This window comes from Aegilops tauschii, chromosome 7 (genome assembly GCF_002575655.3).
Source record: "Aegilops tauschii subsp. strangulata cultivar AL8/78 chromosome 7, Aet v6.0, whole genome shotgun sequence".
NCBI lineage: Eukaryota > Viridiplantae > Streptophyta > Magnoliopsida > Poales > Poaceae > Aegilops > Aegilops tauschii.
The window spans coordinates 302,636,919-302,655,203 of record NC_053041.3 but is presented as its reverse complement, the minus strand read 5'-3'; the positions used below and the strand labels follow the sequence as shown (position 1 = coordinate 302,655,203).

Sequence of the window (18,285 nt, the reverse complement as noted above, 5' to 3'; positions counted from 1 at the left end):
TCTGCTGGTCGCTCTTGCGACCACTTCCAGGTGGCCATACACATGCACTCCTTTTGTCCAGATGGTGTCCATGGGATCCAGGTGGCTGTACACGTGCACGTCCGACGTGCGGATGGTGTCCACTTTATGTTCAGGGGTCCAAAATAAAGCGTCCTAGTCCATTTCAGGTTGAGAGTAATAAAACAAGCCGAGATGTAAAAGGCTTGTTTTTAGGTGTTAGGTTTGTGTTGCGTCGAGTCATGGTTATAAGTTGTTTAGGTTGCAGCTCGAGGACAAGCTGCATGTCCAGGTGGGGTGTAGTGTTAGAGTACGTAATGGGCCTAATGGGTCTGGGCTGGCGGTATAGCCCGTTAGTCTTAGGGTTAATTAGAGATAAGGGTCGCTTGCTTAGGGGTCAAGTAAGCCTTGCTGGGGAGTCAAGTAAACCTCTCCATATAAGGGGAGGAGATGTATCAATCTAATCAAGCAAGAATTAAGAAGGAAATCCCTTCCCTCTTGCTCGGCCGTGGGCATGCCCTCTCGTGCCCTCCTTCTAGCGGCCACATAACAACACGGCCCTTTGAAGAGTTTAAACGTAATCTAAACTTACGAAGTTCAGATCAAGGGAGGGTGTTAATCATGAGATATTGTAGAGATGTAGCAGGCGCCAAGGACTTGTCTTGCACCATAGAGATAGTCTTTTCTGTTTTAACTTCTTATCTCTATTTCTCTCTGTAAGATCTCTGTACGGTTGTTTGCCAACCGAACCCTCATGTATCTCTCTGAGAGGCTCTCTCTCGCTCGATCAATATAACACAACGTGGGCTCCCTGTTGGGGGTTGAGACGCTTCCATCATGTTTTACAGACACCCGCACACTTTTACTGATGATAGTAAAATTAAAGGTATCAATGAAATTGAGGTGATGTTAATATGACACTACCTTAAAACAAAACATTATCAAGTATGAACAGATCAGGGAAAACTTTAGATCAGTTCACCTCTTCGAATATTTGACACAACATTAGTCTTAACCGCCAAAGTTAATTAGTTATTCGCTAGGCCTAATAGCACAGCAATTTTGATGACTTCTGATTTACTTTACAGAGAAAAAACACACAGATCCACATGGTACACGCCATCAAGAGGAATGCTATACGAACTTAATGGCACACTTTTACAATTGAATACCATAAAAAATAATAAGAAGCTGCTTATATGATGTATGTACTTACTTTACTCTGGTTGAAGTACATAAGAAGGAATAGGGCAACCCCATAAACCATATCAGACCAGATATTTGCAAATGCTTGTCGGTTTTCTAATCTCCATTCATCCCTCAGCTCTACCCTGTTAAAGTAACAGAGCAGACCCATTACAGTTAACCAGATAAATTTATCGGGCCGCAAAACGATGTTCCTGACTATCATTTTCACAGAGAAGATGAATGTTCATGTCAAAATTGCAAGGGCACTAATATAAGCAACAACTTGGCAAGAAAGAATAATAGTCTCACGCTTTTTCCCGCAACTCTGACCAGAACTCCTCATCGGAAAGTGGAGGAGATTTACCAATCTCTACTTCAAAACGGAATCTTGCTTTCTCAATATTTAGGTCCTTTATCATCTGAATCTTCTGGCTGCGTCTTACATCAAGCATTTCAGCGGCGAGTGGTACCTTCTCGACATACCTGTTATTGTACAATGACCAACGTAATCGATTCTTTCAACAAAAAAGAAAACAGAGGGAAGGGAAGATATGGAACGCCATAGCAGCAAGATGAATTACCTGTCTAGAAATGGCATCATAACATAGTCATGTACTAGAAGATCCAACACCCATGGAACAACGATCAACAATGCTAGGAATTTGGCCTGCAGAGTACAATTTACTTGTTAGATCCAGTTCCCCAACATCTGTATGACTTCATCGAAAAGGATCTAGAGCAATGTTGCACAGTAATAAGGTTTGAGTTATTGTTATAGTAGACCGCATTGGAAAGCGGTGCACGTTTGGTAGTAAAGATGATGAGAAAATTATATCTTATAATTAGTGCTAGAAGTACCGATTTCGTCGAAGCGTATAGAAAAACCCGGTCCTCAAACAACATGTCGTTGTAATCTTCATCAATAGAGTCCCTAAAAGCTTCAGCGATGCCCTTGTCCCTCACTATCTCCGTCGGATCATCCGTTATCTGGTCCGACAAGCTCCCACCCCCGCCCCAATCACCATCGCCGGACGTGCTGCCCCAACCTATCCAATCCTCCCATGACCGCCCTTCTGCATTTTCGGCATCCTGCTGGGCTTCCCGCAGGTCGACAATCGCCTCGGCCTTGCTCTTCCACGTCTGAAACTTGTCATCCTCCGACAGGTCTTCGTTGCTAACAACCTGCTGGAGCAATTCATCATCCTCCCTCCAGCCGGCGAGGCTCTCTTCCTCATCGTTCCAATCAGAGAACCACGCCTTCCACCATGGCTGCTGCCTCTTGGAACGCCTCCTCTTCTTGGCAAAACCCACCAGGCGCCTCCCCACCCTCCTCCTCTGGGGACCGACATCGAACATCTTGCATGCGCAAACCCTCCGGTGCCCGATCCTCTCCTCTACGGCGAACCAGACCGCAACGCCGCTAGAGCTGACCACGTAGCAACTCATTAAAGGTCATGCAACGAAGACCACATCTTCCGGGCTACAGAACGGGGGCGGACGCACCTCTGGCAACCATGTGCTCACAGCCTCACAGAATTCCCTTCTTGCCACCCGTTGTCATTGCAAGGTAGCAGTATCCACATCAAGAAACCAAGAATTTTCGAACTCCCGGAAGGCCGGAATACAGTCAACCCCTCTTCTTTGCAGAATCTGCGAATCGCAACAACCAGGAGCCAGAGAATTGTATAGCCCCAGACCGCGCTGCGGTGACCAGGGAGGATGATGCTCTTGCTGGGAGTATTAATTTGGACACGCGCTCCAGAGTGGCGTCCACATATATCTTTGGGTTGGGATGGATAAGGGAGGAACACGACTCAAGGGTAACGGTGGCGCCGCGAAGCAACGCCAATATGCTCCTTCTCGTCGTTTGTTTTTTCCTTTTTTTTTCTAGCGCAGTACCTGGGCATGGGCAGCCGGGCCGGGATCGGGCTTTGATTTGCTGCTTGGTGTCATATTTGGATCGGGCTCGGGCTTCAATTTTCAGCCCGAAATTAGCCTAGCCCAGCCCGACCAGCATTAGTTTGCAGCAAATCTGGAGCACCTGAACACAATCCCCGTGTCGAGCAAAACGACCGCATGACCGCTCCCGCGATCCCCTCCCCCCCCTACCTCCACCTCCACCGCCGCCGTAGATCTCGCCGCCGCCCTCCTCGCCTCAGGCCCGCCCACCCCCCGCCTCCCGGCGCCGGGCGCGCCCGCACCCCTCCTCGAGCTCGCTCGCGCGTCCCATGGAATCCACAGCCAGATCCACGGGGGAATGGCTGGAAGACATGCAGATGTACAAGATGCATCTCCCACATGTCTACCAAGCGTTCCCGCGGATGCTCCAGCCGCTCAACTCTGTCTCGCCGGCGGTGGTGAGGGAGACTCGAGGAAGACGATGGAGGGAGCGGGCGATGCGGATCCGCGATGACGCCCTCTCCTGGACTCAGTGCACCCGCGAGTGGAAGGAAGCAGAGGAGGAAGCTGTGAGGGAGGAAGCGGAGCGGGGCCCAAATCCGTACTCCCGCAGGTATGCTCGGATGTGGAAAGATCATGTGGATTGGGAATTGTTGAATCTGGCCTTGCGGATCTACTTCGAAGGAGATTTCTCAGAGAAGCGCAGGATGCCTCATCCCCGGGAGCCGCCGATAGCGTTTGTCCAGTGGGCGAAAGGGGAAGTGAAATCAGGAGATCCACACCGTGCTGCGAGATGGGAATGCTTGACTGGCCTCATGCCCTCCAGCACGCCACCGGAGCCGGAGCAGGTGGATCCTCTGCCTTACCTCTCCCCCAAACCTGCAGAGGATTGAATTTAGGCCTGCAATCTGCGTCAGCTGAGCTTTCTGGTGGTCATTTTTGCTTCCTGAGAGACAATATCTGGTTGATGGATGAAAAGAAACCGGCACCTCCTAAGAAATTCCCCTATCACCGCGTGTATGGCTGTATGACTCGGGTTCTCAGCGACTCTGATGTTTCTGGTGTGGAGCAAAGGCTAGCTTTTCTTCCGAGGCCTTCTCTCCCGTTTGATCCGGGCGATCATCCTGTGTGTGTGATCAATGCTGCTCTGAGACCATGGAGAACCGCGGATCAAAAACTAGGGAGGGCCCTACCTCTGTCTCCAGTCCTGCCTTGTTGGTTCTGCAGCAAGGAGGAGGATTCAAATTCCTTCAGAAAGCGCGGAGGGCTGTAAAAGTGGGATAAAGGTGCTGACAGAGGCGCCACCGATGCATCCTCGCTGCCTAGCTGCCATGGTGACTTGGCTGAGGGTTTCTACAGCCAACTCTGGGCTCCTATAAATTCCCCCCCACCCGAAAACCCTAAGGATTCCTCCACCCTCCCTCCCTCCGCCGCCGCCACCTCCCAAGAGCTCTCAATCATGGCGGACAATGGGGGTGGGCAGGGCAGAGGCAAAAACAAAGGAGGAAGATCTGATGGTGGCACCAATTGGAGGCAGGAACAGTCCATGCAACCTCAGATGGGTGCTCCCCCGCCGTTCTTCGACTATGGATTTCAGGGTGGCCTCCCTCCTTGGGGCTTCCCTGGGCAATTTCCTCCACAATTTCATCAACAGCAATGGGGAGGAGGTCCGATTGGGCAATGGTATGGCCCGCCCCCACCTCAACTGGGGCAACAATCTGGGCAAGCTCCTATCATTGCTCAAGATCAATCTACTGGAGGATCTGAATCTCAGACTAGCGGCAAATCTCAAGGCAAAAATTAGCAAAAAAAGAAGCAAGACACTCAGAAGCCTGCTCCTGTCCCTACATCAGGTCTTATGGCTTACTCTCATGTGATTTGCTACAACTGTGGGGAACCAGGGCATCATTTGGATAAGTGCACCAAACCTAAGAGCTGTTTTATCTGCAAAATGGTTACCCACAAGGTTGATAACTGCCCTGTGAGAAGGAAGCCGCATAGCTCTGCTAGATATGTGGGAAGTGCTGCACCAGGGTTAGGTTCTATCACATAGACCCACCCGATGAAAATGCTCAGTATCATGGTTCCTTAAAGAATGTGGGGATTGTTCTAGTTGAGGCTGGTGAAGTGACCAAACAAGAGCTTGCCACTGAGTTTGCAGACATCTATAAAACCAACTGGCCCTGGCCAATCAATGCCCTGGATGAATGGACATTTCTGGTCAAATTCCCACCTGAAATAGATGTAGTTCAAGTTGCTGGATACCCATGCTTTGGCCTCAAGAAAGACAATGTTGTAGTCAATGTTGAAGTCTGGAAAGGCAGGATTGAGGCTGAAGAGGATCTCCAAGAAACTTGGATCAAAATTAGGAAAATGAACCCAAAATGTTGTGACTGGACTATGCTAGATCAAATCACTTCCACTTTAGGGGTCTTGCTGGACGTGGATTGGCAGCATAACTTCAAATCGCTCTATGAAACTGTCATGGTCAAAATCTCCTGCAAAGATCCCTCCAAAATCCCTGCTGAAAGGCTTTTTGGTGTTGGTGGTAAAATCTAAAGGTTGCTAATTGAAGTGGAATCCTTGACTGCCACTGAGACTGGCACCTCCACCAACCCTTCCTCTGGGACTTTTGTCTCCGCTGTTGAGCCTGGCAATAACCTATCTAAAGATGCTGAATCCAACAGGAGTTCCCGGGCTGATTCAGACAAAGGTCATGCAGCTAATTCAGGGGCACCACCCAATAGAGGACAGTCCTTTGGCCACAACCAGATGCTTGGAGAGTCTACCCCTACTTCAGTCCTTAAAACACATCTCCCTGACTCTCCGTACTCCCCCCGGTTCAGTAACCTTGAAAAGATCAGGAATTCTGTGCATGGTGAGGCTGATGGGTTTAACCTCCTCAGAGAAATGGAGCTTCTGGAAGATGATGATCTGATGGATTTAGAAGGTTCTGTAGATCTCCAAGAGGATCAAGACACTCTGACTCAAGTTGCTGACCTCCTAGATAACTTGGACTCTCAATACAACAATGACTTCCCTGCCCTCCCAAAAGACCTGCGCCCTCCCAAATGAGGCCCAGTTCATGCCACCAGAACCTGTGCTAGGGTGGCTGGTGACAAGAGAACTATTATTGAAAAGGCCAAGCAACTTAAAGAGGTTCAGAATCTGGAAGTACAAAAACCCCTGGGTATGAAACACAATTCCTTTTCCAGTTTTAATGATCCTTCCTTCAATGCCATTGCTACTAAGATCGGTGTAGATATTACCTCTCTTAATGATGACATTGAATGCTCTTCTTTTAATCATGCCCTCCAAAACAGAACTGGAGGTTCTGCTTGTGAGGTTGTTTTCCTAGTTAGCAATTCTAGCTTAGATTGTGTAGATCCCCCTACTGAGCCTAGTGAGGGTCTCTGGTCTCTTATTTGCAAGCATAAACGGGGCAAGCACCCTAGGAACAACATTTCTCCATGAATGCTCTGTTCTGGAACATTAGAGGTATTGCAGCCCCTGGTAGGAAAACCCTCATCATTGACACCATTAACAAGACTCATGCCACCATTCTAGGGTTCCAGGAAACCAAGAAGGAGGATTTCTCTCCTTCTTATCTTAAATTCCTTACTGGCAACAGGGATTTTGACTGGCATACCCTACCATCCAAAGGATCTGCTGGAGGCATCCTGATGGGAGTAGATTTAAGCATTTTTTATGTTGTTGCTTGGTCCCACCTAGATTTTTCTATTAGTTGTCTAGTTAAGTTGAAATCTACTGGTCACACTTTTAGGGTGATTATTGTTTATGGCTCTCCTTATGAAGAAGGAAAAGAAGCCTTTATTTCTGAGCTTCATACTTTATTTTTAGATATTCACACTCCCACCCTGATTGGGGGTGATTTCAATTTAGTTAGGAATGCTGAAGATAAAAGTAATGGATCTATCAATCATAAATGGAGTGACAACTTCAATGCCTGGATTGAGATCTGGAGTTTACTTAAAATTAGGCTCTCTTCTAGGAAATTTACTTGGGCCAATAATCAAGTTGATTTGATTATGTCCACCATTCACAGAATTTTCTGTGACACAGAACTAGATGGTTTTTTTCCCTCTTTCTAGTTGTAGAGCTCTACCCAGATGTCGTAGTGACCACACCCCTCAGCTCTGGAACTCTGGTCTTAATCAAACCCCTAAGAGTAATAGTTTTAAATTTGAAAAGTGGTGGCTACTTAGAGAAGATTTCACTGAGTTAGTTAGGAAAATCTGGAATGAACCCACTGGGAGCAGCTGCCCTCTGGAAAGCTGGCAGATCAAAATTAGGAGATTTAGGAAAACTACTAAAGGTTGGAACTCTAATGAAGAAGCCAATCTTAGGAGATACAAAAGGATTCTTCTGCTTGAGTTTGATTATCTAGATATTAAGGCAGAAACTTCTGACCTCTCTGAGGCTGAGACTAGTAGATTGAACTTTGTCCATGGGGAGCTTAAGAAAATCTGGCTCCAGGAAGAAATGAAAGCCAAACAAAGATCTAGAGATAGGAATATTAAGGAGGGAGATAGGAACACTGCTTATTTTCATGCAGTTGCTAATCAGAGGAGAAGGTAAACCCTCATTCACTCCCTAGATGGCCCCAATGGCCCTGTTACTGAGGTAGATGCTATGCTGAAAGTGGCTAGTGACTTTTACAAAGACCTGTTTAAGAAAGAAAACCCTTCTGGTTTCTCTCTGCAAAACAACTTCTTCTCTGCTTCTGAAAAAGTCTCTCTTGCTGAAAATGAGATGCTTGAAGCACCTTTTTCAGAGGCAGAGGTGAAGGAAACCATTTTCAGCTCCTATCCTGATGGGTCCCCTGGCCCTGATAGAATTCCTTTCTTGTTTTACCAGCATTTTTGGGACTTGGTGAAAAAAGATCTCATGGATCTTTTCCAAGCCTTTCATAGAGGAGAGTTAGATATATACATGCTCAATTTTGCTATGTTCTCCCTTATTCCTAAAGAGCCTGAGGCCACTTCTATGAAGAAATTCAGGCCCATCAGCCTGATTAACTGTAGTTTTAAGATTTTCTCTAAAGTCCTCACTACTAGGCTCTCTAAAGTTTTGCAAAGGTTGATTGCCAGCAACCAATCTGCATTTCTCAAGGGGAGGTATATATTAGAAAGTGTGGTTACTGCTCATGAAGTCCTCCACTCTGTTCATTTAGGTGGGGATAAAGGGCTTGTGCTTAAACTGGACTATGAGAAAGCCTTTGATAAAGTAGACCTCAATTTCCTTATGAAGCTCTTGGAGCTTAGGGGTTTGGGGGGTGGGGGAAATGGACTAGCTGGATTCAGCAACTAACTCATGGAGGGTCTGTTGGGGTCAAACTAAACAGCTGCGAGAGTGATTTTTTCCTTGCTAGCAAAGGCCTTAGGCAAGGTGACCCTATATCCCCTCTTTTGTTTAACTTGGTAGTGGATGTCCTCACTAAAATGTTAAGCAAAGCTGCTGATCATAGCTTGATCGCAGGGCTCTGCCCTGAGGTTTGTCCTGGTGGCATCATCTGCCTGCAATATGCAGATGATACCATCGTTTTCCTAGACAATGACTCCACCCATGCTAGCAACCTGAAAACCGTGCTAACTTGTTTTGAGCAAGTCTCAGGAATGAGAATTAACTACTCCAAGAGTGAGCTCATCCCTATCAACATGGATGACCAGGAGCTAGCTGATTTTCTTTCTATTCTAGTTTGTAGTAAAGGTAACTTCCCCATTAAGTACTTAGGCATTCCTCTTCACTATGATAAGCTGAGAAGAGAGGATAGCCAACCTGTCCTAGATAAAATCATTAAAAGGATTGCAGGGTGGAGGGGTAAACTCCTTTCTTACAGAGGGAGATTGATCCTCATCCAAGCCTGTTTGGCTAGCATCCCAGTGTACCTCCTTTCCTTCTTCAAATTCCCTAAATGGGCAGTGAACCTCATCAACTCTCAGATGTCTCACTTCTTGTGGAATGATTTTGAAGGCCATAGGAAACTTCACCTTGCTAACTGGGGCCTAGTCTCTATGAAAAAAGACTTTGGAGGCTTAGGTATACCTAACCTCCAAGAAATTAACATCTACCTTCTAGGATCTTGGATCAAGAGATACTATGAGGTAGACCAGAAACCCTGGAAGTTGCTCATTAATCATAAGTACTTGGCGAATAAAACTAATATTTTTGCCCCCTTCTCCAACCTTAAGACTTCTAGATTCTGGAAAGGTTTAAAATCTATTATTCATGCTATGAAATTTGGCTATAGATGGAGCATAGGGGATGGGAGCAGAACCAGGTTTTGGGAAGATACTTGGTTTGGCACATCCCCCCTAGCAGTCCAATTTTGGCCTGTCTACTCTATTTGGAATGAACAAAACAAAAGTGTGAATGAAATTTGAGATGGGCAATGCCTAAAACTCTCTTTCAGGAGGAACTTTAATGACAGTCTCATGGAACAATGGTTTCAGCTGGAGGGAATTGCCAAGAGCATTGTCTTTACTGCCGATCCAGATGCCCTGATCTGGCAACTAGACAAAAAGGGGCAGTACTCTTCCAGCTCCCTCTATCATATTATCAATTTTAGAGGGGTTCAGCCTATGTTTATCCCTGCAGTCTGGAAATTAAGAGTTCCTCCTAAAATTCATGTTTTTCTCTAGCTCCTCTCAAAAAATAAATTGATGACCAGAGATAATCTTAGGAAAAGACATATCATCAAACCCCTTGAGTGTGTTTATAGTTTGGAGCAAGAATCCTACTCTCACCCCTTTTTTGAATGTATTGTCGCTAAACACCTCTAGGTCCCTGTTGAGAATTTTTTTCTCTATTCAGATTGGCTCTTCCTTTGAATCTGTAGTCAGGTTCTGGATTGCTAACAAAAAGTGCTCGGTTTTAAATACTGTTAGCTCAACTGTCCTTTGGTGCCTCTGGAAATATAGAAATGCTATGATTTTCAGTAACACCTCCTGGATTTCCGTTCCGTAGGTCTTGAGGTTGATCAAGAACACGGTGAGGAACTGGGCAATTCTCTCCTCCGGATCAGATAAGGACAAGTTGATGTCCTTCGTGGAAACCCTCTCAAAATCCCTCCAGGAACCTTTGGCGATCACAAGTGGCTGAGCAAAGCTCGACCTGCTCTGGGGCTGGAACCGTGGTCTCGGCTCAAGATCTCTGAAGATGATGATGGGCTCCTGTCGCCAAAGAAGAGAGACATCCATCACGCCGCGCCTTCCAGCCTGGTGTCTCCGCTTCTTGCCTGCTGGTCACCGCAGGCGGACACTGCCCCTCGTCTGAAGGCCATGAAGGCATCGCTGGATCCTCCCTGTGCCCTTTGAAGTATATATGATATACATGTTATTGATGTGTACTTTACTAGTGTTCATAGTAGCCCCTGGGTATTTGATACTGGTTCAGTTGCTATGATTAGTAACTCGAAATAGGAGTTACAAAATGAACAAAGACTAGTTGAGGGCAAGGTGACGATGTGTGTTGGAAGAAATTCCAAGGTTGATAAGATCACCATCGCACACTCCCTTTACCTTCAGGATTAGCGTTGAACCTAAAATAAATGTTATTTGGTGTTTGCATTGAGCATAATATGGTTGGATCATGTCTGTTGCAATACGGTTATTCATTTAAGTCAAAAAATAATTGTTATTTTGTTTACATGAATAAAACCTTTTGTCGTCATACACCCAAGGTGAATGGTTTATTGAATCTCGATCGTAGTGATACACATATTCATAATATTGATGCCAAAAGATGCAAAGTTGATAATGATAGTGCAACATATTTGTGGCACTACCGTTTTGGTCATATTGGTGTAAAGCGCATGAAGAAACTCCATGCTGATGGGCTTTTGGAATCACTTGATTATGAATCACTTGATGCTTGCGAACCATGCCTCATGGGCAAGATGACTAAGACTCCTTTCTCCGGAACAATGGAGCGAGCAACTAACTTATTGGAAATAATACATACTGATGTATGCGATCCGATGAGTGTTAAGGCTCGCGGCGGGTATCATTATTTTCTGACCTTCACAGATGATTTGAGCAGATATGGGTATATCTACTTGATGAGACATAAGTCCGAAACATTTGAAAAGTTCAAAGAATTTCAGAGTGAAGTGGAGAATCATCGTAACAAGAAAATAAAGTTTCTACGATTTGATCGTAGAGGCGAATATTTGAGTTACGAGTTTGGCCTTCAATTAAAACAATGTGGAATAGTTTCACAAACTCATGCCACCTGGAACAGCACAGCATAATGGTGTGTCCGAACGTCGTAGCCGTACTTTATTAGATATAGTGCGATCTATGATGTCTCTTACCGATTTACCACTATCGTTTTGGGGTTATGCATTAGAGACAACTGCATTCACGTTAAATAGGGCATCGTCTAAAAATCCATTGAGACGACACCATAGAAACTGTGGTTTAGCAAGAAACCTAAGTTGTCGTTTCTTAAAGTTTGGGGTTGTGATGCTTATGTGAAAAGGTTTCAACCTGATAAGCTCGAACTCAAATCGGAGAAGTGCGCCTTCATAGGATACCCAAAAGAAAATATTGGGTACACCTTCTATCACAGATCCGAAGGCAAGACATTCGTTGCTAAGAATGGATCCTTTCTAGAGAAGGAGTTTCTCTCGAAAGAAGTGAGTGAGAGGAAAGTAGAACTTGATGAGGTAACTGTACCTGCTCCCTTATTGGAAAGTAGTTCATCACAGAAATCAGTTCCGGTGACTCCTACACCAATTAGTGAGGAAGCTAATGATGATGATCATATAACTTCAGATCAAGTTACTACTGAACCTCGTAGGTCAACCAGAGTAAGATCCACACGAGAGTGGTACGGTAATCCTGTTTTGGAAGTCATGTTACTTGACCATGACGAACCTACGAACTATGAGGAAGCGATGATGAGCCCAGATTCCGCAAAATGGCTTGAGGCCATGAAATCTGAGATGGGATCCATGTATGAGAACAAAGTGTGGACTTTGGTTAACTTGCCCGATGATCGGCAAGCCATCGAGAATAAATGGATCTTCAAGAAGAAGACTGACACTGACGGTAATGTTACTGTCTACAAAGCTCGACTTATTGCAAAAGGTTTTCGACAAGTCCAAGGAGTTGACTATGATGAGACCTTCTCACCCGTAGCGATGCTTAAGTCCGTCCGAATCATGTTAGCAATTGCTGCATTTTATGATTATAAAATTTGGCAAATGGATGTAAAGACTGCATTCCTGAATGGATTTCTGGAAGAAGAGTTGTATATGATGCAACCTGAAGGTTTTTATCAATCCAAAGGATGCTAACAAAGTGTGCAAGCTCCAGCGATCCATTTATGGACTGGTGCAAGCATCTCGGAGTTGGAATAAATGTTTTGATAGTGTGATCAACGCATATGGTTTTATACAGACTTTTGGAGAAGCCTGTATTTACAAGAAAGTGAGTGGGAGCTCTATAGCATTTCTAATATTATATGTGGATGACATATTGTTGATTGGAAATGATATAGAATTTTTGGATAGCATAAAAGGATACTTGAATAAGAGTTTTTCAATGGAAGACCTCGGTGAAGCTACTTATATATTAGGCATCAAGATCTATAGAGATAGATCAAGATGCTTAATTGGACGTTCACAAAGCACATACCCTGATAAAGTTTTTCAAAATGGATCAAGCAAAGAAAGGGTTCTTGCCTGTGTTACAAGGTGTGAAGTTGAGTCAGACTCAAAGCCCGACCATGGCAGAAGATAGAGAGAGAATGAAAGTCATTCCCTATGCCTCAGCCATAGGTTCTATAAAGTATGCCATGCTGTGTACCAGTCCTATTTGTATACCCTGCCCTGAGTTTGGCAAGGGAGTACAATTTTGATCTAGAAGTAGATCACTGCACAGCGGTCGAAATTATCCTTAGAGGACTAAGGAAATATTTCTCGGTTATGGAGGTGATAAAGAGTTCATCGTAAAAAGTTATGTCGATGCAAGCTTTGACACCGATCTAGATGACTCTAAGTCACAATCCAGATACATATTGAAAGTGGCAGCAATTAGCTAAAGTAGCTCCGTGGAGAGCATTGTAGACATAGAAATTTGCAAAATACATATGGATATGAATTTGGCAGACCCGTTGACGAAACTTCTCTCACAAGCAAAACATGATCACACCTTAGTACTCTTTGGGTGTTAATCACATAGAAATATGAACTAGATTATTGACTCTAGTAAACCGTTTGGGTATTAGTCACATGGAGATGTGAACTAATCACATAAAGATGTGAGCTATTGGTGTTAAATCACATGACGATGTGAACTAGATTATTGACTCTAGTGCAAATGGGAGACTGAAGGAAATATGCCCTAGAGGCAATAATAAAGTTGTTATTTATATTTCCTTATATCATGATAAATGTTTATTATTCATGCTAGAATTGTATTAACCGGAAACTTAGTACATGTGTGAATACATAGACAAACAGAGTGTCACTAGTATGCCTCTACTTGACTAGCTCGTTGAATCAAAGATGGTTAAGTTTCCTAGCCATAGACATGAGTTGTCATTTGATTAACGGGATCACATCATTAGAGAATGATGTGATTGACTTGACCCATTCCGTTAGCTTAGCACTTGATCGTTTAGTATGTTGCTGTTGCTTTCTTCATGACTTATACATGTTCCTATGACTATGAGATTATGCAACTCCCGAATACCGGAGGAACACTTAGTGTGCTACCAAACGTCACAACATAACTGGGTGATTATAAAGGTGCTCTACAGGTGTCTCCAATGGTACTTGTTGAGTTGGCATAGATCGAGATTAGGATTTGTCACTCCGATTGTCGGAGAGGTATCTCCGGGCCCTCTCGGTAATGCACATCACTATAAGCCTTGCAAGCAATGTGACTAATGAGTTAGTTACGTGATGATGCATTACGGAACGAGTAAAAAGACTTGCCGGTAACGAGATTGAACTAGGTATTGAGATACCGACGATCGAATCTCGGGCAAGTAACATACCGATGACAAAGGGAACAACGTATGTTGTTATGCGGTTTGACCGATAAAGATCTTCGTAGAATATGTGGGAGCCAATATGAACATCCAGGTTCCGCTATTGGTTATTGACTAGAGACGTGTCTCGGTCATGTCTACATAGTTCTCGAACCCGTAGGGTCCGCATGCTTAACATTCAGTGACGATCGGTATTATGAGTTTATGTGTTTTGATGTACCGAAGGTAGTTCGGAGTCCCGGATATGATCACTGTAGAGAATGATTTGGTGCATCGATAAATGATTGATCGTGCACTAGGCACATATATATAGGTACAAGGGGTGCGACCGGTATCTTGTCTCCTAAGATACACGTACATACAGAGGGAGACAGATACTACAGGTACTGCATACAGAACCCAGACCTACGTACATGTACACATGTTCAACACCCCCCCGCAGTCGAAGCGTCGCCGGTGACGCAAAGACTGGACCGAAAACCCTCGAAAGTCAAGGTGGGTAGTCCCTTCGTCATCACATCGGCGAACTGCTGATCGGTGGGCACATGTAGAACACGAACACGACCAAGGGCGACGTGCTCCCGGACGAAGTGGATGTCGAGCTCGATGTGCTTCGTCCGTCGGTGATGGACAGGGTTGGCAGCGAGGTACACCGCGGGGACGTTATCACAGTAGACGAGCGTCGCCTTGGTGACCTCACATAGCAACTCCTGGAGGAGCTGTCGTAGCCAGGAACACTCCGCGACGGCGTTGGCCACGGCCCGATACTCGGCCTCGGCGCTCGATCGTGAGACCGTGGGTTGTCGTTTAGACGACCACGAAATCAGAGAGGGCCCGAGGTAGACGCAGTAGCCGGAAGTAGAGCATCGAGTGTCGGGACACCCAGCCCAGTCGGCATCGGAGTAGGCGACAAGGCTGGTGTCGGGCGAGGCCGTCAGGGTGAGACCCATGGCTGTGGTGCCACGTATGTACCGAAGTATACGTTTCACGAGAGCCCAATGGGTGTCACGAGGAGCATGCATGTGAAGGCACACCTGCTGGACAGCATACTGAATGTCCGGACGCGTCAGTGTGAGGTACTGAAGCGCACCGACGATGGAGCGGTAGAAGGGAGCGTCGGACGCCGGAGAGCCCTCGACGGCGGACACCTTAGCCTTCGTATGGACAGGCGTGGAAGCAGGCTTGCAATTAAGCATGCCCGCGCGCTCCAGAAGCTCGTAGGCGTACTTCTGCTGGTGCAGAAAGAAGCCAGTAGCCCGGCGCACTACCTCGATGCCGAGGAAGTAGTGGAGAGCCTCGAAGTCCTTGAGGGCGAACTCGGTGCCGAGGCGAGCTATGATCTGCTGAAGAAGCGCTGGCGAGGACGCAGTCAGGATGATGTCGTCGACGTACAGGAGGAGGTACGCGGTGGCGTGGCCCTGGTGGTAGACAAACAGGGAGGCATTGGACCGTGTGGACCGGAACCCCTGTTGCTGGAGGAAGGCCGCGATCCGCTGGTACCAGGCCCGAGGTGCCTGCTTCAACCCGTAGAGAGAACGGGAGAGCAAGCACACGTGGTCCGGATAGTCGGTGTCGACGAAACCAGTCGGCTACTGACAGAACACCTGCTCGTCGAGATGGCCATGCAAGAAAGCATTAGACACATCGAGCTGGTGGACAGGCCAAGTGCGAGAAACAGCAAGCTGGAGAACGGCGCGAATCGTGCCCGGTTTAACAACCGGGGCGAAGGTGTCGGTGAAGTCCACGCCGGCGCGCTGGCGAAAACCGCGCACCACCCAACGCGCCTTGTAGCGCTCGAGAGAACCGTCGGGACGAGTCTTGTGGCGGAAGACCCACTTGCCAGTGATGACATTGGCACGGGGTGGCCGCGGGACAAGCTGCCACGTACGGTTGCGCTGCAGGGCGTCAAACTCCTCACGCATCGCAGCTAGCCAGTTCGGATCCCGAAGGGCTGCGCGAGCGGAGGTGGGGAGCGGTGACGGCGTCGAGGTAGAAGCCGCGCATGCGTACTCGTCCGACGGGTAGCGCGTGCTGGGACGCATGGGTCCCAGTCCGAGCCCGAGTGACCACACCGGTGAGGGGTGCAGCCGTGGCGACGGGAGCCGCCAAGGGAGCCACGGCGACGGGGGCCACGGCAGGGGCCGCGGCGGGGCCGGCCGAGGGGGCCACGGCGACGGGGGCCGCGGGGGCGGCCGAGGAGGCCGCTGCGTCGGGGGCCGCGGCAGGAGCCACAGCGCCAGGGGCCGCCGGCGCGGGGAGTGCGGGCATAGCCGGACCCGGGGCGCGGCTGGGCGGTCCGCCAAAGGTGGAGGCAGGGGCGAACCGCGCCGAAGGAGACTCTGAAGGTGACGGTACCTGCTGAAACGGGAACACGAGCTCATCAAAGTACACATGCCGCGAAGTGAAAACGCGGTGGGAGACTGGATCATAGCACCGGTAACCTTTGGTGTTGGGAGGATAGCCTAGGAAGATGCAAGGAAGGGACCGGGGCGCGAGTTTGTGAGGAGCAGTGGATGCGGTGCTAGGATAACAGAGACACCCGAAAATGCGAAGACCATCATAAGATGGAACCGCACCGAAGAGGAGCTGGTGAGGGGTGTAGTTCCAGCGGGAACGACAAGGGCGAATGTTAATGAGGAGGTTGGCGGTCGCGTGCGCGTCCGGCCAGAACCGAGTGGGCACGTAGGAGTGGAAGAGCAACGTGCGGACACAGTCGTTAAGCGTGCGAAGGACGCGCTCGGCGCGACCATTCTGCTGAGACGTGTAGGGGCAGGTGAGGCGAAAGATGGTGCCGTGGGACGCAAGTAAATTGCGGACGGCGACGTTGTCAAACTCCTTGCCGTTGTCAGTTTGCAAGGCGAGAATAGGACGACCGAACTATGTGGTGACATATGAATAAAAAGCGGTGAGTGTGGCAAGAGTGTCGGACTTGCGACGGAGAGGGAAGGTCCACACATAATGAGTAAAATCATCCAATATCACCAGATATTATAAATAGCCAGTGTTGCTAGCAACCGGGGACATCCAAACATCACTATGCAACAACTGAAACGGAAAGGTGGAAATGTTTGTAGACTCGCTAAAGGGAAGACGAACGTGCTTGCCAAGACGGCAAGCCTCGCAAGAGTGATCGTCGACTTTATTACATGGGAAAGAAAAACTTTGAAGAATCTGACGCATAGCGGTGGAGTTGGGATGACCGAGATGGGCATGCCAAAGATCGACACTGGCGGCGAAGGCGGCGGGGCGACGGGTGGTGGTGGCGCTGGAGGGATGCACTGGATAAAGCTCGTCCAGGCTATCACATCGGTGGAGCACCATCCGTGTACGGGCGTCCTTCACAGAAAAACCGATATCGTCAAATTCAACAGTTATAGGATTCTCACGAGTAAGGTGATGAACGGAAACAAGATTAGTGACTAAGTCAGGAGACACAAGAACATTAGACATATGCACAGGAGTAGAAGTAGAAGGAAAAGACATATGACCGACGTGAGTAATGGGTAGGGAGGAACCGTTACCAACGGTGATACGGGTGGGAGTATGAACGGGAGTGGCAGATGTGAGGTTACCGGGATGAGCAGTCATGTGAGCAGTGGCGCCCGAGTCCATGTACCAGTCACCACCGCCACCATAGGAGCTCGGTGACGGGGCGGAGTGCAGTGCGGCAAGCAAGGCCGGGTCCCACGGCGGCGGCGCCTGAGGAGGGTAGAACCCTCCGTAGGCTGGCGCGGGAGCAGCCCCGAAGGCCGGAGCAGCGGCGGCGCCGTAGGAGGGCGCGGTCCCATAGGCCGGCGCAGCGGCGGCGCCATAGGCCGGCGCGGACCCGTAGGCGGGCGTCGGCGGGGGCGCGGTACCATAGCCGCTGTAGGGAGCGGCGTGCGGCGCGGCGAAGAGGGCCTGGTGACCCGCCGGGCGGGGCCCAAGGATGCCCGGAGCCGGAGCCCGAGGGACCGGCATGGAGTAGGCGTGGACGACGCCGGTCCACGGGTTGGTGCCGTACGTCCATGGGGGAGTCACCTGCTGCGGCTGACGGCCCCCCCGGCGCCTGTTGATGCTTGCGGCCGCCCCGCGGCGGTTGCCGCGGCGCCCGCCACCCGGCTGCTGGGGGGCAGCGGGAAGGGCGGGAGGCGCGGGCGGGAGGGGGAAGTACCCCAGAGGCGCTGGTGGCGGCGGCTG

At 48.4% G+C, this 18,285-nt stretch overlaps 1 protein-coding gene across 5 annotated transcripts in view; it reads right to left on the bottom strand.

Annotated features, from left to right (window-relative positions):
* Window positions 1-3,054, bottom strand: part of LOC109771965 (protein DAY-LENGTH-DEPENDENT DELAYED-GREENING 1, chloroplastic) — a 40,336-nt gene extending 37,282 nt beyond the window's left edge. For 4 of the 5 annotated variants that reach the window (XR_012188719.1, XR_012188717.1, XR_012188718.1 and 1 more), the window contains exons 1-4: window positions 2,044-3,042; window positions 1,767-1,852; window positions 1,495-1,668; window positions 1,214-1,328 (exon numbers count right to left, since the gene is read on the bottom strand). Coding sequence is in view for 1 of the 5 variants with exons in the window: in XM_020330663.4 (XP_020186252.1) it covers window positions 1,214-1,328; window positions 1,495-1,668; window positions 1,767-1,852; window positions 2,044-2,631 (963 nt within the window). In the remaining 4 variants the exon portion in view is untranslated. Of the gene's footprint in view, window positions 1-1,213; window positions 1,329-1,494; window positions 1,669-1,766; window positions 1,853-2,043 lie in introns of all 5 variants that reach the window. The other variant, XM_020330663.4, reaches the window with a different exon arrangement.
* Window positions 3,055-18,285: the final 15,231 nt, after the last annotated feature.